Source organism: Carettochelys insculpta, chromosome 2, assembly GCF_033958435.1.
Source record: "Carettochelys insculpta isolate YL-2023 chromosome 2, ASM3395843v1, whole genome shotgun sequence".
Classification (NCBI taxonomy): domain Eukaryota; kingdom Metazoa; phylum Chordata; order Testudines; family Carettochelyidae; genus Carettochelys; species Carettochelys insculpta.
Genome location: NC_134138.1, coordinates 225147645 through 225164616, shown reverse-complemented (window position 1 = coordinate 225164616; position 16972 = coordinate 225147645). Strand labels below are relative to the sequence as shown.

Genomic DNA, 16972 nt, shown 5'->3' with positions numbered 1-16972 from the left:
TTCTGCAATACTACTAGTGGTGGCACTGTCAGCAACACTGCAGAAGTGAGCGTGGCATGGTCTGATGTTGCCATGCTTGCTTTTGTGCTGCAAGCAGAGATGGGTGTGTGCTGGCCCTGGAAGGTGTCCTATGCAAGAGGAGTTGTCCCATCTTTCTGCAGCCTGTCACACGGTTGAGGTGCTTCCAACCCTGTCCCTACCCACCATTAAGAAGATTAAAAAGCTTAGAGACCTAGATGTTGAAGATATATAAACTAAGACTGGAAGTAAGGCACATATTATATATATAATTTAGCAAAGAGAGTAATTAACCTTTGGAACAATTTAGCCAGGATTCTCTATCACTAATAATTTTAAAATAATTGATATTTTTTTTCTAAAATAGATCTGCTCTAGGAATTATTTGGGGGAGTTCCATGGCCCGTGTTGCAGTGGAGGTCAGACTACATAATCACAATGATCCCTTCTGTCTTTGGAATCCACACATCTACACAATAGCTGTTTTAATCTTCCCATGTGTTTTCAAAGGATAGTATGAATGGTTATGTTTGTGATCTAAAGTTATCCAAAACAACACAAAATGAAGAGAAACTGTGTAATGAACAGAAACTACATAACGTATGCAAGATTTTCTAAGTTAAATTACCTCTTTCATGGTCATTGCTATTGTATTGTCTGCAGACTTCAATCCACAATGGACAATTTGAGCTTTCACGGATTCTGAACTCTTTCTGAATAGGAGATTTTTACACTGCATCTTATCCTAGAATGTAGTTTCTCCCTTACTGTACAAGGTTTTTCAGATTCCCTGAGTCAACATTCTGATTCAAAGCTTGACATTTAGAGATCCTGGAGAGCACCAGCACCAAAAATAGCCATGCAGTACCTTACAACCCTCCCCCAAATGCGCCTATCCTGAATTATTATAAAGCATAACATAACTCGTTCTTAACTTCTTAGTAATAAGCACGTGCTTCTGCTCTAGAAATTTTTCTTAGAATATGCCATGTCACACATAAGACACTTATAAGTGGAAAATATATAAGTGCCAAATGTCACTCTGACATCCACGCACCACTCTCAGAGAAATTAGTCAAATTTGCATCCATGCACTAAGTGAAGCCCTAGGCTTTTCAAGTTGTTAAATTTCAGTTTATGTTCCATAGATTTTAATAATAATATTGTTTCACAAATAAACTGGAGAAAGTCCAGGGGAGGTCAACAGAGATGAAAACAAGGTTTAGAAATGTTGACTTTAGAGGAAAGGTTAAAACCACTGAACATATTTAGTCTTGAGGCAGGAAGACTGAGGGGGACCACACCTCAGTTACGGTAAAGGTTGGTAAAAAGAGGATGCTGATCAATTGCTCTCCAAGTACACTGAAGGTAAGACAAGAAGTAATCAGCTTAATCTCCTGGAGAGAGATTTAGGTTAGATAGTATGAAAAAAAAAACTTTCTAAGGATAATTAAGCACTGAAATAAGCTTCCAAGGGAGACTGTGGAATCCCCAACAAAGGAAACTCTTAAGAACACGTTAGACAAGCCCTGGTCAGAGATAGTCACGGTATACCTGGTTCCTGTCTCAGCACAGAGGGCTGGCCCACATGACCTCTTAAGGTTCCTTCCGGCCTTGTGTGTCTATGATTTTTCTTCTTCTTTTTTAGATAAGGGGTAAAATGCAGCCTGGTTAGCATGGCAGCACAAGTGTAAAGTGACAACTCCTTACTCCCCTTTCCAGGCTACCTCCATTACAAGTAGCAATGCAAGAGAGGAAGTTACCTCCACAGAAAAAACACATTCCTCCCACCCCAGTGGACAGGAGGGGCCACCAGTAGGTAGACTTTTGTCTTCTTCCCCTTCAATGCAATAAGTGGTGTACCCGCACGCATCAGGCCGCTTATTCTGCACCAGGCATAAACTTCATGTATTTAGTTCCACTGTTGGCCTCCTGGGCCGCTCCAGGGTCAGCAAAGCAATACCATGCCTCTTACTCAGGGCAGATTGCACAATCACAATGCAATGTTAATCATCCCAAGATTCAGAGTTTGTGTGCCAAGCTTCAGTCTGATGAACATTTTTATGGTCAGGTTATAAAATCAGAAAAGCAGGGATTTATGATGCAACACGGATTGATCCATAGTTTTATTGACATAGGTGTATTACCATTATTTGATTATAAAAATGAGTTTCAATGCTGTTCAAAAAGTTCTAATTAAGAGAATTAGATTTTCTGGAAAATCAGATAAGTATCTTTATAAAAGCCCTATGTCAGCTAATAATCTCCTATAAAGTGTATCTGTTTAGTTAGGTCCCGCGATTAAATGGTTTGTTTGGATATGAAACCATCTGAAAGGATATTTATCTGAACTAAGTAAACTAATGAGCAGAGATTAACATACAGATGTGTATTTATGTGTATCCACTAGTACAAACTTCAGCAGAAGTCTTTAAAATTTTGTGAAATGTTAGCGCCAAACAGAAAATACAAAAGCCTTTAAGTAATTAAAATGAATTAAAGGATAAAAAATACACTAATCTAAAACAAGATGTGACTCAAGGACATACTTTTCTGGAGCTAGCAAAGGAATCCTAGAGTCTGAGAACAGACAGGAAGTCAGCTGTTTAGATAGCTGATAGAGTTAAACTTTTCACCTTATCTAATCAAAGCTTTTAAAATTCAAATGTAAAAGAATCACAGTCAAATTACTCCTTCATACACTTAAAAATCTGTTGTTTAAAAGGAACTCTTTGAAACATAAAAATACATTTCTTCTCATAACAAATTTGTTTTTTTTTCCTATCTGATAATGAGTAGGGCTTCTTAACGAACCATTTACTTTAGACTTAAATGTTTAAGTTGATGGAATGGTTGGGAAAAGTATTTGGTTGATACTGGAAGCAGGATCATATTATTTACCAACAAAAAGTTACAACACCACAGTCAGTGACATTCCAAACTTCTTTGCACTACAAAGCAACATTCCTGAGCAGTGACATGGAGAGACCACCTTTAAAGTTAACTAGTGTCCTTCATTCAGTCCTTGAGATCTCTGATAAGACTGCCAATAGGGATGTAAATAAAAGTGTAATAATTCCTCTTGTAAAAACAAAAAGCAGTCAAGTAGCACTTTAAAGACTAGCAAAATAGTTTATTAGGTGAGCTTTTGTGGGACAGACCCACTTCTTCAGTCCCACAAAAGCTCACCTAATAAACTATTTTGCTAGTCTTCAAAGTGCTACTTGACTGCTTTTTGTTTTGATAGTGTATAGACTAGCACAGCTTCCTCTCTGTCACAATTCCTCTCGTAGTGTAGAGACCAATCCACTACTCACTAGATAAACTGCTATCCCATTTCATACAGCTCTGCAAATAGCTTACAGGTTACAACAGTTCTCATCCATACCAATCTGAAAGGCATTTCAACTGCTGTGGTAGGTGTGAAAAACACCACATCCCTTTGTTCATTAGGGTATGTCTATGGTACAGACCTTGGAGCAACACAGCTGTACTCCTACAGCTGCACCACAGTGAGGTCTCCCATGTAACTTCACCTTGCAGGCAAGAGGGAGAGCTCTGCTGACGGAATAATTAAATCACCCCCAATGAGCAGTGTTAGATATGTGAAAGCTACTCCTGCAGATCTAGTGCTGTCCACACTAGCATATTTGTCAGTAAAACTTACATGAAAAACCACACACACACACCCCACCAGAAAAAAGCTTTATTGACAAAAGTGCTTATGTTGACAAGCTGTTGGACTGCCTTAGGAGAATAAAAGGGAAGGGAGACACTTCAGTGAAACTTTGCTATCCATGGACCAAACACACGTCTCATTTTCTTTTCCTCTTCATGTTCAAGAACCAAGGGATTTCAGTATTGATGGTAACAATAGAAACTCTAGTTGGTAGAAAGGCATGGTAGCACCACGGACCTGTTCCTTCTCCACCTGGGCCATCAGAGCTGGGCTAAAAGGAGGATGAACATGAAGGGAACATGCTGCACCTGTTAATGGGTACAGCAGATGCCATTATTGTGGCCAGTTTCCAAGCAGTCTTAAGCCGTGTCTACACGTGCACGCTACTTTGAAGTAGTGGCACTAACTTCGAAATAGCGCCCGTCATGGCTACATGTGTTGGGCGCTATTTCGATGTTAACATCGCCGTTAGGCGGCGAGACGTCGAAGCCGCTAACCCCATGAGGGGATGGGAATAGCACCCTACTTCGAAGTTGAACGTCGAAGTAGGGACCGTGTAGTCGTTGTGCGTCCCACAACATCGAAATAGTGGGGTCCGCCATGGCGGCCATCAGCTGAGGGGTTGAGAGACAGTCTCTCTCCAGCCCCTGCGGGGCTCTATGGTCACCGTGGGCAGCAGCCCTTAGCCCAGGGCTTCTGGCTGCTGCTGCGGCAGCTGGGGATCCATGCTGCATGCACAGGGTCTGCAACCAGTTGTCGGCTCTGTGGATCTTGTGTTGTTTAGTGCAACTGTGTCTGGGAGGGGCCCTTTAAGGGAGCGGCTTGCTGTTGAGTCCGCCCTGTGACCCTGTCTGCAGCTGTGCCTGGCACCCTTATTTCGATGTGTGCTACTTTGGCGTGTAGACGTTCCCTCGCAGCGCCTATTTCGGTGTGTTGAACATCGACGTTGCCAGCCCTGGAGGATGTGTAGACGTTATTCATCGAAATAGCCTATTTCGATGTCGCCACATCGAAATAGACTACTTCAATGTAGGCTTCACGTGTAGACGTAGCCTTAGAGTCCTCAGTAAACTGCTCCCAATGGCCATTGCCTTCTCTTCTCATTCTGGTAGTGATTTAGAGCCACAGTATACACCATACTAGTGTCAGGAACAAATAATGACTTAAAAAAAAGTTTAATTGCAGAGTATCAGAGCTGGGGGGTGAGGGGAGCGGGACACACCCACACACACACACACACACACACACAGACATTTCAAATCTTTAAAGAAGCAACAAAAGTAAAGGATTCAAATAAAATCCGAATATAAAAACCCCAAGTTTTATGGAGAAAGATACTTTTTGAATGTTGTAACCAATTAAAGTAAGTGATCGTCTTCTCTGAAAGTGAAAAATACAAAGCAAGCCAGTTAGGGAGTATGTAGATGATAGCTACAGGCCCACAGTCTCATAGCGTGGTCTGTAGAAACCTTCTATGGGTCCATGCAACCCACACACCTATGTGTGGTTAACTGTTCCATATAGTGAAACCTAGACCACTTCACAGACGAAGAACAAGTGTCCTACACAGACCAAGCTGCAAGCTAGCTGGCCTCTAGTTCAAGCTGTAGCAGTGCTTGTACTAAGCTCTAAAGGCCCCAGGTTTGAGTCTACCTCTGGGCATGATAAGCTTTTTCTTAGAAAGCAATCCACAAAATGTAAAAATTGATTTAGAGATCTTAATTTGTGACATCTAATGATGTGATACAATGAATGCTGTTAAGCTCCCATCAAGTAAAATGTATGCTTATTCACTATGCTGATTGCCAAAAATAACCTATTAATAATGAAATCTCAGGACTGACTCCTGATCTTCTCTGTAAAAGTGAGTAATGATGAAATGGGAGGGAAATCTGGCAGAGAAACTGCACTGTACATAATTAGGGAGCACAGATGGGATCCAGGCATGGCATGCTGCAGTGTGATAGCAGATCCTTGTTATTACTGTGATGTGACAAGTCCCATACCCCTGCAGGACAAATTCTATCCAAGAAGGGACATAACTGTCACTAAAACCAAGTGTCATTCATGACTAGCCTTTACCTGGATGCTGTATTACTAAGCACTTTTTCTATAGAACAAAACAGCAGTGCTCTATATTGGGTGCATCTACACTAGCTGGCTACTTCGAAGTAGCTGGCACAACACTGAAATAGTGTGCGTCGTGTCTACAAGCACCATGTGCTATTTTGATGTTGAATTCAATGTTAGGTGGCGAGACGTCGAAATTGCTATTCCTCTCTGAAGATGGGAATAGCGCCCTACTTCGACATTCAACGTCGAAATAGGGAGTGTGTAGACAATCCACGTCCCGCTGCGTCGAAATAGTGGGGTCCTCCATGGCAGCCATCAACTGAGGGGTTGAGAGATGCTCTCTCCAGCCCCTGCAGGGCTCTGTGGTCGATGCATGCAGCAGCCCTTAGCCCAGGGCTTCTGGCTGCTGCTGCTGCTGCTGCAGCTGGGGGTCCATGCTGTGTGCATGGGGTCTGCAACCAGTTGCTGGCTCTGTGAATCTTGTACTGTGCAGGCTGAGTGTGTCTGGGAAGGGTCCTTTAAGTGAGCAGCTTAGGGCTTTGCTGGCCCCTCATTTTGATGAGGAGCGCTTGTGTGTGTGGATGCTCCGCATTTCCTTCTGGGGCAGCTGCTTTCAACGTTCTCTGTCTCTACTTTGACGTTGAACGTCAACGGCACCAGCCCCAGAGGACGTGTAGAAAACATGTGTTGAAGTAGCTTATTTTGATGTTCTTTCTTCAAAATAGGCTACTTCGACGTAGTGTGCTAGTGTAGATGTAGCCATTGTGTTTAGTCACCTTCACATGTGATGATCAGTCTAGGGAAGGTAGATTTGTACACATTCTGCAATTATCAGTGTGTGTTTATGCCAGTACCTTACTGCACCATCTTGTGTGTGTGTAAGCCACTGTCAGTTTCACCAAAGAGGCATATAGCATTCATTATTGTCTAATAAACTGTTTGACTGTCTAGAACCAGCTATTCATTTTAATCTGCAGACTTACCTTGACATGCAACCTTCAATTCCTTGGCATCTGTGACAGTAGTTCTTTTATCCAACCTCTTCTTTTCAGTTCGACGATGGCTACGTCTTTTCTTGGTCTCACCCCAAAGATTTGATCCACCGTGCATGCTTGGGATGTTCAAAATGGCAATTCCTTCCAGAGAAATATTGATTAAGTCTAGCTGAATTCCATCACACTGATTAGCAAAGGGAAAAAAAAAAGATATAAAGAGAGAAAGCAGTAAGACAGAAAGAGAAAATCAGAATACTCCACCTACCAGATAGTATTTTTCCTTAATTTTTAACTCTTACTGTGAAATACATACTCTTGTTTAATACTTATAGAGATATTATCTCTGGAAAGGAGGTATGAACTTGGAAGAAGGGTAGCAGGTCCTGGTTCAAGAAGCAGAATGTAGATTAGACATGCACTATTCATCCCCAGGTTGCTTGCTTTAAATATGGAAGTATTTAGCAGTGAACGGTTGTTATCTCTTGGTTATGCATTGACTCGTGTGAAATATGTTTCTGATCTCACTGCAGCTCTTATTGGACAAATACCCATCTGACAAAAATTACCTACACAAAACTTTGGACTTCTGTCTGTGCCAAAGAAACACTCTTCCGATTTTAGGGTTTTATATGGCTGCCCACCATTATAGTTTCTGAGCACTTTCCCTGAAAAATCAGTAGCAACAGTGACAGTCCCAAGCCATTCTTCCTGGAACTGCTGAAGATCTGAAGATTCTCCTTTTTAGGGTAAAACTTTGCTTGGGTAGAATTTTCAATTTTTTAAACTTTTGTTTACTTTTATTTTAGGTTGATTTGGTTAGTGTTTGGGATGAGGAATTGTTTGGGGTTGTTTAGACAAGAAGGGAGGGGAGGGAGGGAGGTCCATGTTTTGAGTGTCATTCTTTTACTGAAAACACTTCCTGAAACTACAGACTGAATGAGCATCGAGAATGGACCATTGAATGAACACTACAATCCCACTTCTGTAGATGGTCCCTCCAGGCTTGAGACACATAACTGGAAGGAAACTATTGTTGCTCGTGCTTCTCCTCTGGTGAATGCTGAACCACCAATCTCCACTGCTGTTAATCAAGAGGAAATCTGGAGGACTTTATCACCACATTTGATGGACTAATAGAACACACTCTCTTTGTACAGTACAGCAGTCATGTCACTGAGAATGAGTCCATGCTGGAGACATACTCACAACCTTTTTGGCCAAAAGCAAAATGCTACTAGCAGAGCCATAAGGAAAATTCTATTCTGCTTTAAAAACCAGTTTCTTCAGTAATATAATAACTTCTCTTGAAAATGAAATAAGGAGTCTCTCTACTGTTTCGTTACCATCTCCTTATGGTTTAGGAAACTTAGTGCTCATGGATGTAAAATCTTAGCTAGTAAACTCTCCTGTTTATCCAGAGAAGATGATTCACCATGCACTGCCCTGTTTACATCTCCTAAGCCAGAGATAGACTGAGGGTTGTTATGATAATTTAGTTTCTGTGTTCATTCAGTCCTTTGCCTTTCAGCTGATATTAGCAATACATAAACAACATATGGCTTGTCTACACTGGCCCCCAACTTCGAAGGGGGCATGTAAATCAGGGCAATGGGAGATTGCTACTTAAGTACTTATTTATAGCACTTCATTAAGCTAATTCTTCCCAGCAACAACTTCCAAGTGCCGGCATACATGTAGCCGCAGGCTCTTTGAAGTAGCGTGGGCATTTAGAAGTGCCCACGGTTTCACGCATGCTGGCACTTCGAAGTTTGACACTTTGAAGTTGCCACGGGGTAGAATTAGCCTAATGAAGTGCTGCATATTCACGGCAGCACTTCATTAGTAATCTCCCATCACCCTGATAAACATGCCCCCTTTGAAGTTGGGGGGGCAAGTGTAGACCGAGCCAGAGTGGTGTTTTCTCAGTACAGATACCTATGCCATTAGAAAGTACAGAGACCACTACCCCATTCCACCTACAGCAAGACTCTGACCAACAACTGCAGAGAAAACAAAGAATTTTTTGTTACTACTTCCTGGATTACATTTGTACCCATTACAGAAACAAAGGCTTTATATCCATTTATTAATTCACTGAGAAATCCCAAGTCACTGGAATCCACATCTCTATACTGGCTGATAGTACTTGCCCACTAGCATCTTGCCTCACAACACAGCTCAGATGTGGAGACATCCAGGCATAACCACCTGCTTTATTATATACTGCAGTATATATGGATAAGTTAGGTCCTGGTCTTGCAATTTACAATATGCCTGCACTTTTACCGAGCCCTTGAAGTGGGGTTCTGCATAGCTGCAGGGATCCACTTGTGCATTTTAAAATGCAGGATTACAGTCTGACTTTGAAATGTCTATATATAATTACCAGGAAGAAATCTATGAAAAAAATATTCTTCATTGAGAGTTCATTGACATCTGGTAGCTCACTGCTCTACAGGCCACTGTCATTTTCTTTCTCTGCTTAACATTAAGCCTTTATTAAGGCTTTTCCCAAGAAAAAGAGATTGATACATATAATTATGATCATCTCTGCCCCAACTGTTCACTTATCCTGTAACTCACTCAAAGCAAAAAAACAAAACCCTACTTAACATGTAGTCTCTCTCTCTCTCTCTTTCAAATGTTTTTAACAATATTACAAATCTAGAAACGGACAAAACAAATCACTACAGTAAAGCTTCCTTTTTTACATTTTTTTCTCCAAAAATTAAAATGTTTATATCTAGGTTTAAGGTTCAGAGAGGGAAGGAGGTATGGTGCAATGACATCTTACAGTGACTTGGCAGTTGTGGCAAAACATATAACGAAAAGGGCACATTTTCATTGACATTCAAAAAAGGTGATGAGCGCCTTCAATGTCATTTTGGAAGAAAACTCATGGTTCTTCTGATATTTTATATGTATTAAAGATAAAGATGACTTATTTTACTAAAAATTCTGCTCATGTGTATACTTACTTACTGCTATACATTCTAGATAAACAGATATTAATTTCATAATTAAAAGTAATCTTGTGTAAATACCCTGCAGGCCTCAATGAATCAAACACATACTGTGTGTCAGGCCTCCCACTGTCTTCAAGTGGAATGTACTGGCTGGATAATTAGATAGTACATATTTTTTAACCTTATTTGCATGCATATTATATCTTTTGCACACTGACAAGCAGCAGTAACAACAAAAGTCAGATTACCACAGGGAATTCCCACAAAGAAGTCTTCATTCCTTATAATTTGCAGCCTAAATTAAAATAATTTGATCTTTGACAAGGATGAAATGTCAAGCAGAAGGGGGTCCTCTACAAGCCACGGCCTGTGGCTTCTGAAATCTGCCTAATTTATGTCAGTCACTTCTTAATACATATTTAAGTATTACACGAAAAAGATGATAAATATGCAATCTGACACCTTTGGTATTTCCCTGCTGTTAATTTATAAAGGTCTGGCGTCCCCCAAACTGACTGGAATTATTTAAATAAAAGAAGAATTTTAAAATAAGATGGTTCAGGGGCCTCACTTCCATTTTCACTCAATATTGAGCACAGCAGGTAGTACACTAAGACAATTATTTGACTAGGCCTCAGAATCCCACTGTGATGAGTTACTTTTGGAATTAGTAAAGGAGGATTTCTTCTGTTCATACATAGAGAAGTTTGCTCTATAGGTAGCTTTTTGTTGCCCTAATGCATTCATAGGCCAAAATAACAAATCACATATGTATTGTGTTCCTATTTTTTCCTGTTTCGTGTAATGTAAAGGTATTGTTAATATATCAGCATGTTTTTAGATGTATATCATGTCTCTGTCAACTAGAAAATAATAGTTTTGTTCTGGTTCCTTTAGGGCTCATTCTTGGAAGCAGTCCACTTTTCTGTGTCAGCTTTTCTATTACATTCATTAGCCTGGAACATGTTTGACCTGTCTTAGAGTGAAGCTATCAAGTCTGATTTAGTTTCCTGAAAAGAACTGAGATAAAGGCTATACAATCTGAATAAATGCAATACCGTGCCACACCATACTGTCACTTAACCTTGCTCATTTATATAGAAAGGCATTTATGGAGGAGAAGCTGATAACCCAAGACACTCTGTAAAGCTTTAAGTCTAATTTTTTAACATCTCAAATTATAAAGGAAAGAAACCTAATGTTACCGATTGCCATTTTCCTCCATAAAATTGCTTTCCTTCTCATTGAAATGAGAAAAAGCATTCCTGTTCTGGACTGCGTTTGAGCATACTTTGCTTTCCTGAACAAGTAGCTTTTTCCTTAACCTTTGTGTGGATTTTCATGTATGATGTTGTGGTTTAAAATGTACTGCTCACCTTGTGCAGAAAAGAAATTACAGGACTTAACAAATCTGAGTGAAGGAAGGCCAAGCTTAATTCAGTTGGAAACCATATATAAGGATAAACAAATATTTGCCCATAAAGTGTCTGATTACATTCTCAAATCTCAGAGATATAGAATCTTCAAGGGTTTTTTTCACACAAAATTTGGCTATGTGGCAAATGTACTCTGTGTATTTTATACACAAAGTAAAATGCGGCATTATTCACCAGGTCTCACTTGCAGTGATGTCCCCGAGAAAAGGACAGCAACAAGGTAACAAAGCAGATAAAAACATATTGTAATACAAATGCTTATGATTTAGAAACAAAAGAGAATAAGACACAAATACATAGTTATGGATTATTGGTATAAAAGTAACCTATTTTTCAAGGTAATAGCTGTGCATAATTTCTTCCCACCACCCACCACATAAATATTAAAGAGTCTATTTCCATTTGATTTGCTCAGGTCCCTCTCTTTAGAGTTAATGATATTAACTATTCTGCATTAAGTGAATAAAAATAAGCATATATAATAAATGAAATTCTAATGTCTTGAATTTAATAATAATAATTTACAGACTCCAATTTGCCACCTTTCTAAGATTAGATGAAAATTCATTTAATTTCGAGTATGCAGGATTTAAAAATATATGGACACCTATACAGTTTCTCTGTACCTCTTACTAGGTAAAGAGACCATGTACTGGTTGAGTGGAAAGTTGTTCACTGGAGCAAAATCTGCTCTGTGCTTCATGTTCTGCTAAATTATATCTGAGTTTTATATTCCAAGACCACACTGAAGAAAATCGCACCTAGTCAGTTCCCCAGACATTTAGGGAAAATGTTTTTTTAAAGTTAATTGTATTTAGAACTGAATATGAAACACGTTCTTTACCATCAAAATTAGGTATAAAAATCTGCTTCAAGAGCCAATTATAAATATTCCTAATTTCAGGAGAAATGGCAATTTGGCAGAATCACCTAATTTATTTTTCTGAAAAAAAAAAAAACTTTCACATGCAAAAACCTGCATTTCAATCGAACAACAAACTGAGCAAGTCCTGGGCTTCATAAGCCTTACAATGCCAGTCTCAGTAATCTTTGATGGTGTCCTGTGGATAGGGCCAGCAACATGAGGCATGCAACTAGGCAGCTGCCCATGCGTCCAGCTATTTATAACAGCCTAGGGGCCCCAGTCACTGCTGTTGCTACTGTTGCAGCGGCAGAAGTCCCAGGACCTTTAAATCTCTGCTGGAGCCCTGAGTAGCACAGGTCGGGTACTATCTGAGGCCCCAGATGCCCCCTCCATCTTGCTCAGGAGCCTAGCAATGCTGTCAGCAACCCTGCCTGTGGACTCTTTCTATGGTGATGAAAAGGGCTTTTACATCACTGCAGTGAATTTACCTCCTCCAGAGGTGATAATTAGATCAACAGAAGTATTATTGTGTCAACCTGTCTATAAAGGGCTTAGGTCAGCTTAATTATGCTTGTTTCCATACTACCATGGAAGATCGACCTACTCAGGGTAGATCTTCTGTGGTTTTGTTTTGCACATGCATGAAACGGTGCTTTCCAGGGTCATTGTTGACCCTGGAATGTCTTGCAAGTGATAAGGATTAAGGAAGGTCTCTGGGATAAATGCTCCTATCAACCTTCTTCTGTGAGGACATCTCTAGCAGTCGACTGCTGGTAAGTCGATTTTAGCTGCGCAACTGACACAGCTAACCCTGTGTATCAGAGGTCGAATGCGATGTCTGGCATAGACATAGCCTGTGCGTCTCGGCAATGTGAACTTTTACACCCATGAGCACCACAGCCAGGTTGACCTAAGTTTTAGGTGTAGGCCACGCCCTAGGACCTGATTCCAAACCAATTCAAGTCAATGGGAGTCTTTCAATTTATTTTGGCAGGCTTTGGATCAGACCTTCCCTCTTTTTTTTAAAGAAAAAAAAACAAAAAAAAATCCAACTCATTTGGGTCTACATCTGCTAACAGCAGTGGCAAAACATCTCATACTGATTACATTAAAAGTGAGTCTGAGCCCTTTGCCATTAATATCAGAAAAGGAAAAGGGTTCACTCCTCCTGAGGAACATTTGCATTATTATAACTTACATCCTTAGGTTTATATTACTAATTATATTCTTTTCACACATTACTTTTGTTATGTGACTATCAGCCCCCATCAATGACTTGTGCCAAGGACTGTCAAAGCTCCCTGATTTTTAATGTCTATTTTCTCCACTTCTACCAAAGACGCCTTTTTAGCTAACCATAGATGTATAATGGTAAGATGAAAGATGGTCCCTTGTGCAAAGAGAAAAGGTAGCTAATGAAGGGGAATGATTCCAAAAAAAGCATTGTGTAACCTTTATTCAGGAAAGCAAGTACAATTTTACTGAACTGAGTTTTAAAGGTTATGAAAACTTGGGACCTGGAAATAATATGACTTTTTTTTTTATTTTAATCCTGTAGCAGTCTTCACTCCCTCCAATAAGTCTTTCATTTTTCTCTCTGACCTAGTGATGGTAACTTCTCTATTGATTTCCAATGTTAGAGTTCACCTCTTGCCCTCTTCTACTGCCTCAAGACTTTGGTAATCATCAAACCGAACTTTTTCCACATCACAAATAGACATGCCAAAATAATACTTTTTTGGATCTGAGGTCAAACTCTTGTGCACTCCTTTGTCTTATTGGGTCTAGGCACTTTGCACTTTCCCCTCCCCCTTGCATTTCAGTCATACCAGAAATACTTTATAGCATGCACTAATTATTTCCTTACTTCTATTTCTATAGATTCATGAAGCTTCTTGCAGGTGGCTGAGAATGTTTCAGAAGTGCCAAACTCAAAATACCAAAATTTGTTCTTCATTCTGAAACAGGAAAAAAAAACAGGGAAGAAGAAGAAGAAGAAGAAGAAGAAGCTTATGCAATATCAGAATCTGAACAAAAAAGTGATCATCCTGTCTCCCATCATAAGTAATGGCAAAGGCTTGGGAACGTGTGCCATCCCATTTGAAATAGATGAGCTCATACTTTTCAAAGCTTATATGTCGGTGTCAAGTTGTGTGATATCCCCTAAAGAGATAACAGGAATGAGTACAACTGACAGGATCAAATGTACTTTTGACTTTTCTATTTCGGTGACGATTAGAATATTTTTTGTCACTTAACCAGTTATACACCTCAGAAAACTCGCTCTTACATGCTGATGGTTCAGAGTTCAAATCCCGATTGCACAGAGTTCTGTCTTATGGAAGTAGGGGAGACCCTCATGATGAAGAAGAGGTAAGACAAGACTTAACTCTGCCCAAAGCTAATTGTGTCATTCACCTTCATTAACACAAACAAGATATTCAATGAAAATCAAAATTCCCACTCTAGTATTTCCTCGGACATTCTGCTGTAGGACAACTGATCAATAAAAGGGGGCATGGAATTTGCAGTTAATTACTAGATTCTAGTATAAAATTAAAGCAGATGAAAATCTATATTGAAAATATACAGGATAGAAAAAATTGTGTCAGCTCCTAAATGTATAGTGAAACATATACTCTTCTACTAGATTTATCTTTAATTATGCTATGACAAAAAAGGAAACTATCCTTCTAAAAAGATACCAAGTTAGGAATCAATCATTGGTGCGGTGCATTCAGTTGTAACCATTATTTTTTGCATGAACAGTGCATAGTTCATGTTGAAGTACAAGGAGCATATAGACAGCTGAAGTTATAAAATCTGCCAGCAATGAGGTTGTTCTCATTTATCAATCCTGTAGCTTCATCTAGAGACCTAAGGTTATTTCATGGCTCTTAAAGCCATGACCAGTTAAAGGCAATGTGGAGAGCTGCTGCATCAGTGGCAGTCAGCGTTCGCTCTATTTTTTCCCCAGTCATGGGCGGAATAAATTTTATTATGTGCACCAAGGCAAGTGGAGATGTGCACCACTAATAGCTTTGGGTGGCTGTGGACACTCCTCTAGTCAGCTAGGCAGCAGCTGAATCTCTCCTGGGCAGCCACCCCATCTCCCCACTTACAGGAAACAGTGGTTTCAGTTCCCAGAATCTGATAAAAGAGGTAGATAGAATTCTGCCTGGTGCACCAGGGGAGTGACATAAAAGTTGTCACTACTAGTATCTGAAACAGGATGTAGAGAGCTACTCCAAAATACCAAAATGTCAGGACAGCAAGCTGAGACATTGCTGTAAAACTCTGTAACCTTTCTCAAAAAGGGCTTTTACATGGATCATTTGAAAGTCTTGGAAAACAATTTTCAACACTGAGCTCTACATTAAACGTCAATCTACTCTGTGAGAGCAGAGATATGCTTCACAAAGCAGCTCTAACAATCAGGATGAAACCATTTCAGGTGACAGTGTTTTCAAGCATAGCTGATGTTGCTAGATTTTGAAAACAGATCTTAGTTTTGCACCCTTTTGTAAGCACAAATGATAGATAAGGATATTATTCTCAGAATAATACTTGTCTCTTATATAGCACATTTCATCAGTAGCTCTCAAAGGACTTCACAATTTTTTAATATATTTATCTTCACAACACCCCTGCAAGACAAGGGCTGTGTCTACACGTGCCCCAAACTTCGAAATGGCCATGCAAATGGCCATTTCGAAGTTTACTAATGAAGCGCTGAAATGCATATTCAGCGCTTCATTAGCATGCGGACGGCAGCGGCGCTTCGAAATTGACGAGCCTTGCCGCCGCTCGGCGCGTCCAGACGGGGCTCCTTTTCGAAAGGACGCCACCTTCTTCGAAGTCCCCTTATTGGAATAAGGGGACTTCGAAGTAGGCGGGGCCCTTTCAAAAAGGAGCCCCTTCTGGATGCGCCGCACGACGGCAAGGCTCGTCAATTTCGAAGCGCCGCTGCCGCCCGCATGCTAATGAAGCGCTGAATATGCATTTCAGCGCTTCATTAGTAAACTTCGAAATGGCCATTTGCATGGCCATTTCGAAGTTTGGGGCACGTGTAGACACAGCCAAGGATGCCTAATTATCATGGTTCCTCCAAATCAGAAAGTTAGACCTTTACACTGGCGTAAGCTGGCCTAGCTGCATCAACAGATCTACTATAAAACTGACATCAGCAAAGGCTATGGTGCCAAAATCTGATCGTGGAATGCTTTGATTCTATGGCGATAGCAGCCTTTTCTCATATAAATATGAGAAAAATGAATTGGAGACCTTTAAAATTTTGGCTTTTTTTTTTACCTACATACTCTGGGACAATGCTTATATGAATAGTGGGGAAAATATAATCAATATATTAGAAGAAAAGTATATAGAAGAAAAATACTGTATTGCTTCTCTTCCTTCACATAATAAATCTCATATTGAATAAAGCTTAGTAAATCTTTATATCCTTTTTTCTTTTAAGGTCTTTGATTTTGATGCTTACTCTTATTCCTTCCAATATGAAGTTACAGTTCTTTCCCTTTACTTGCTTATTTGCCCCCAGTTCTGCAAATGTTGCTCTAATCCTACATAAACTAAAATCTTGCACTCAAAGGTGAGAAGAAATCAGAGCAATCCTATAGTTCTATTAATGCTATCAAGAATATAATGGTGTTAACATCATCTTAATCACCAAAAAATAACAAAACCCAGAAATGGACACTTCCCTCGATGCTTACTAGAAAATATACTCTATGCATCAGAATACTGTGCATTTATATTCTAGTGGATTCATTTCTTTACCTGTTGCTGTTTGGATAGTGTTATCTATTTTCTATCATGGAGTTGTGTCCTGTGAAATCATTTTGTTTCCTAAAATACAATGTATTATATTTGTTCTCCTTTGTGTATTTGGAATAGGCTGCAGATGATACATTTGTTATCAA

The 16972-nt window shown here is 39.8% G+C and overlaps 1 protein-coding gene across 1 annotated transcript in view; it reads right to left on the bottom strand.

Annotated features, from left to right (window-relative positions):
- The window catches only part of DGKB (diacylglycerol kinase beta), a 481053-nt gene that overhangs the window by 106163 nt on the left and 357918 nt on the right, over positions 1 to 16972 (bottom strand). Inside the window, exons 21-22 of the mRNA XM_074986201.1 lie at positions 13900 to 13990; positions 6754 to 6949 (exon numbers count right to left, since the gene is read on the bottom strand). Coding sequence (XP_074842302.1) covers positions 6754 to 6949; positions 13900 to 13990 — 287 coding nt within the window. The remainder of the gene's footprint in view (positions 1 to 6753; positions 6950 to 13899; positions 13991 to 16972) is intronic.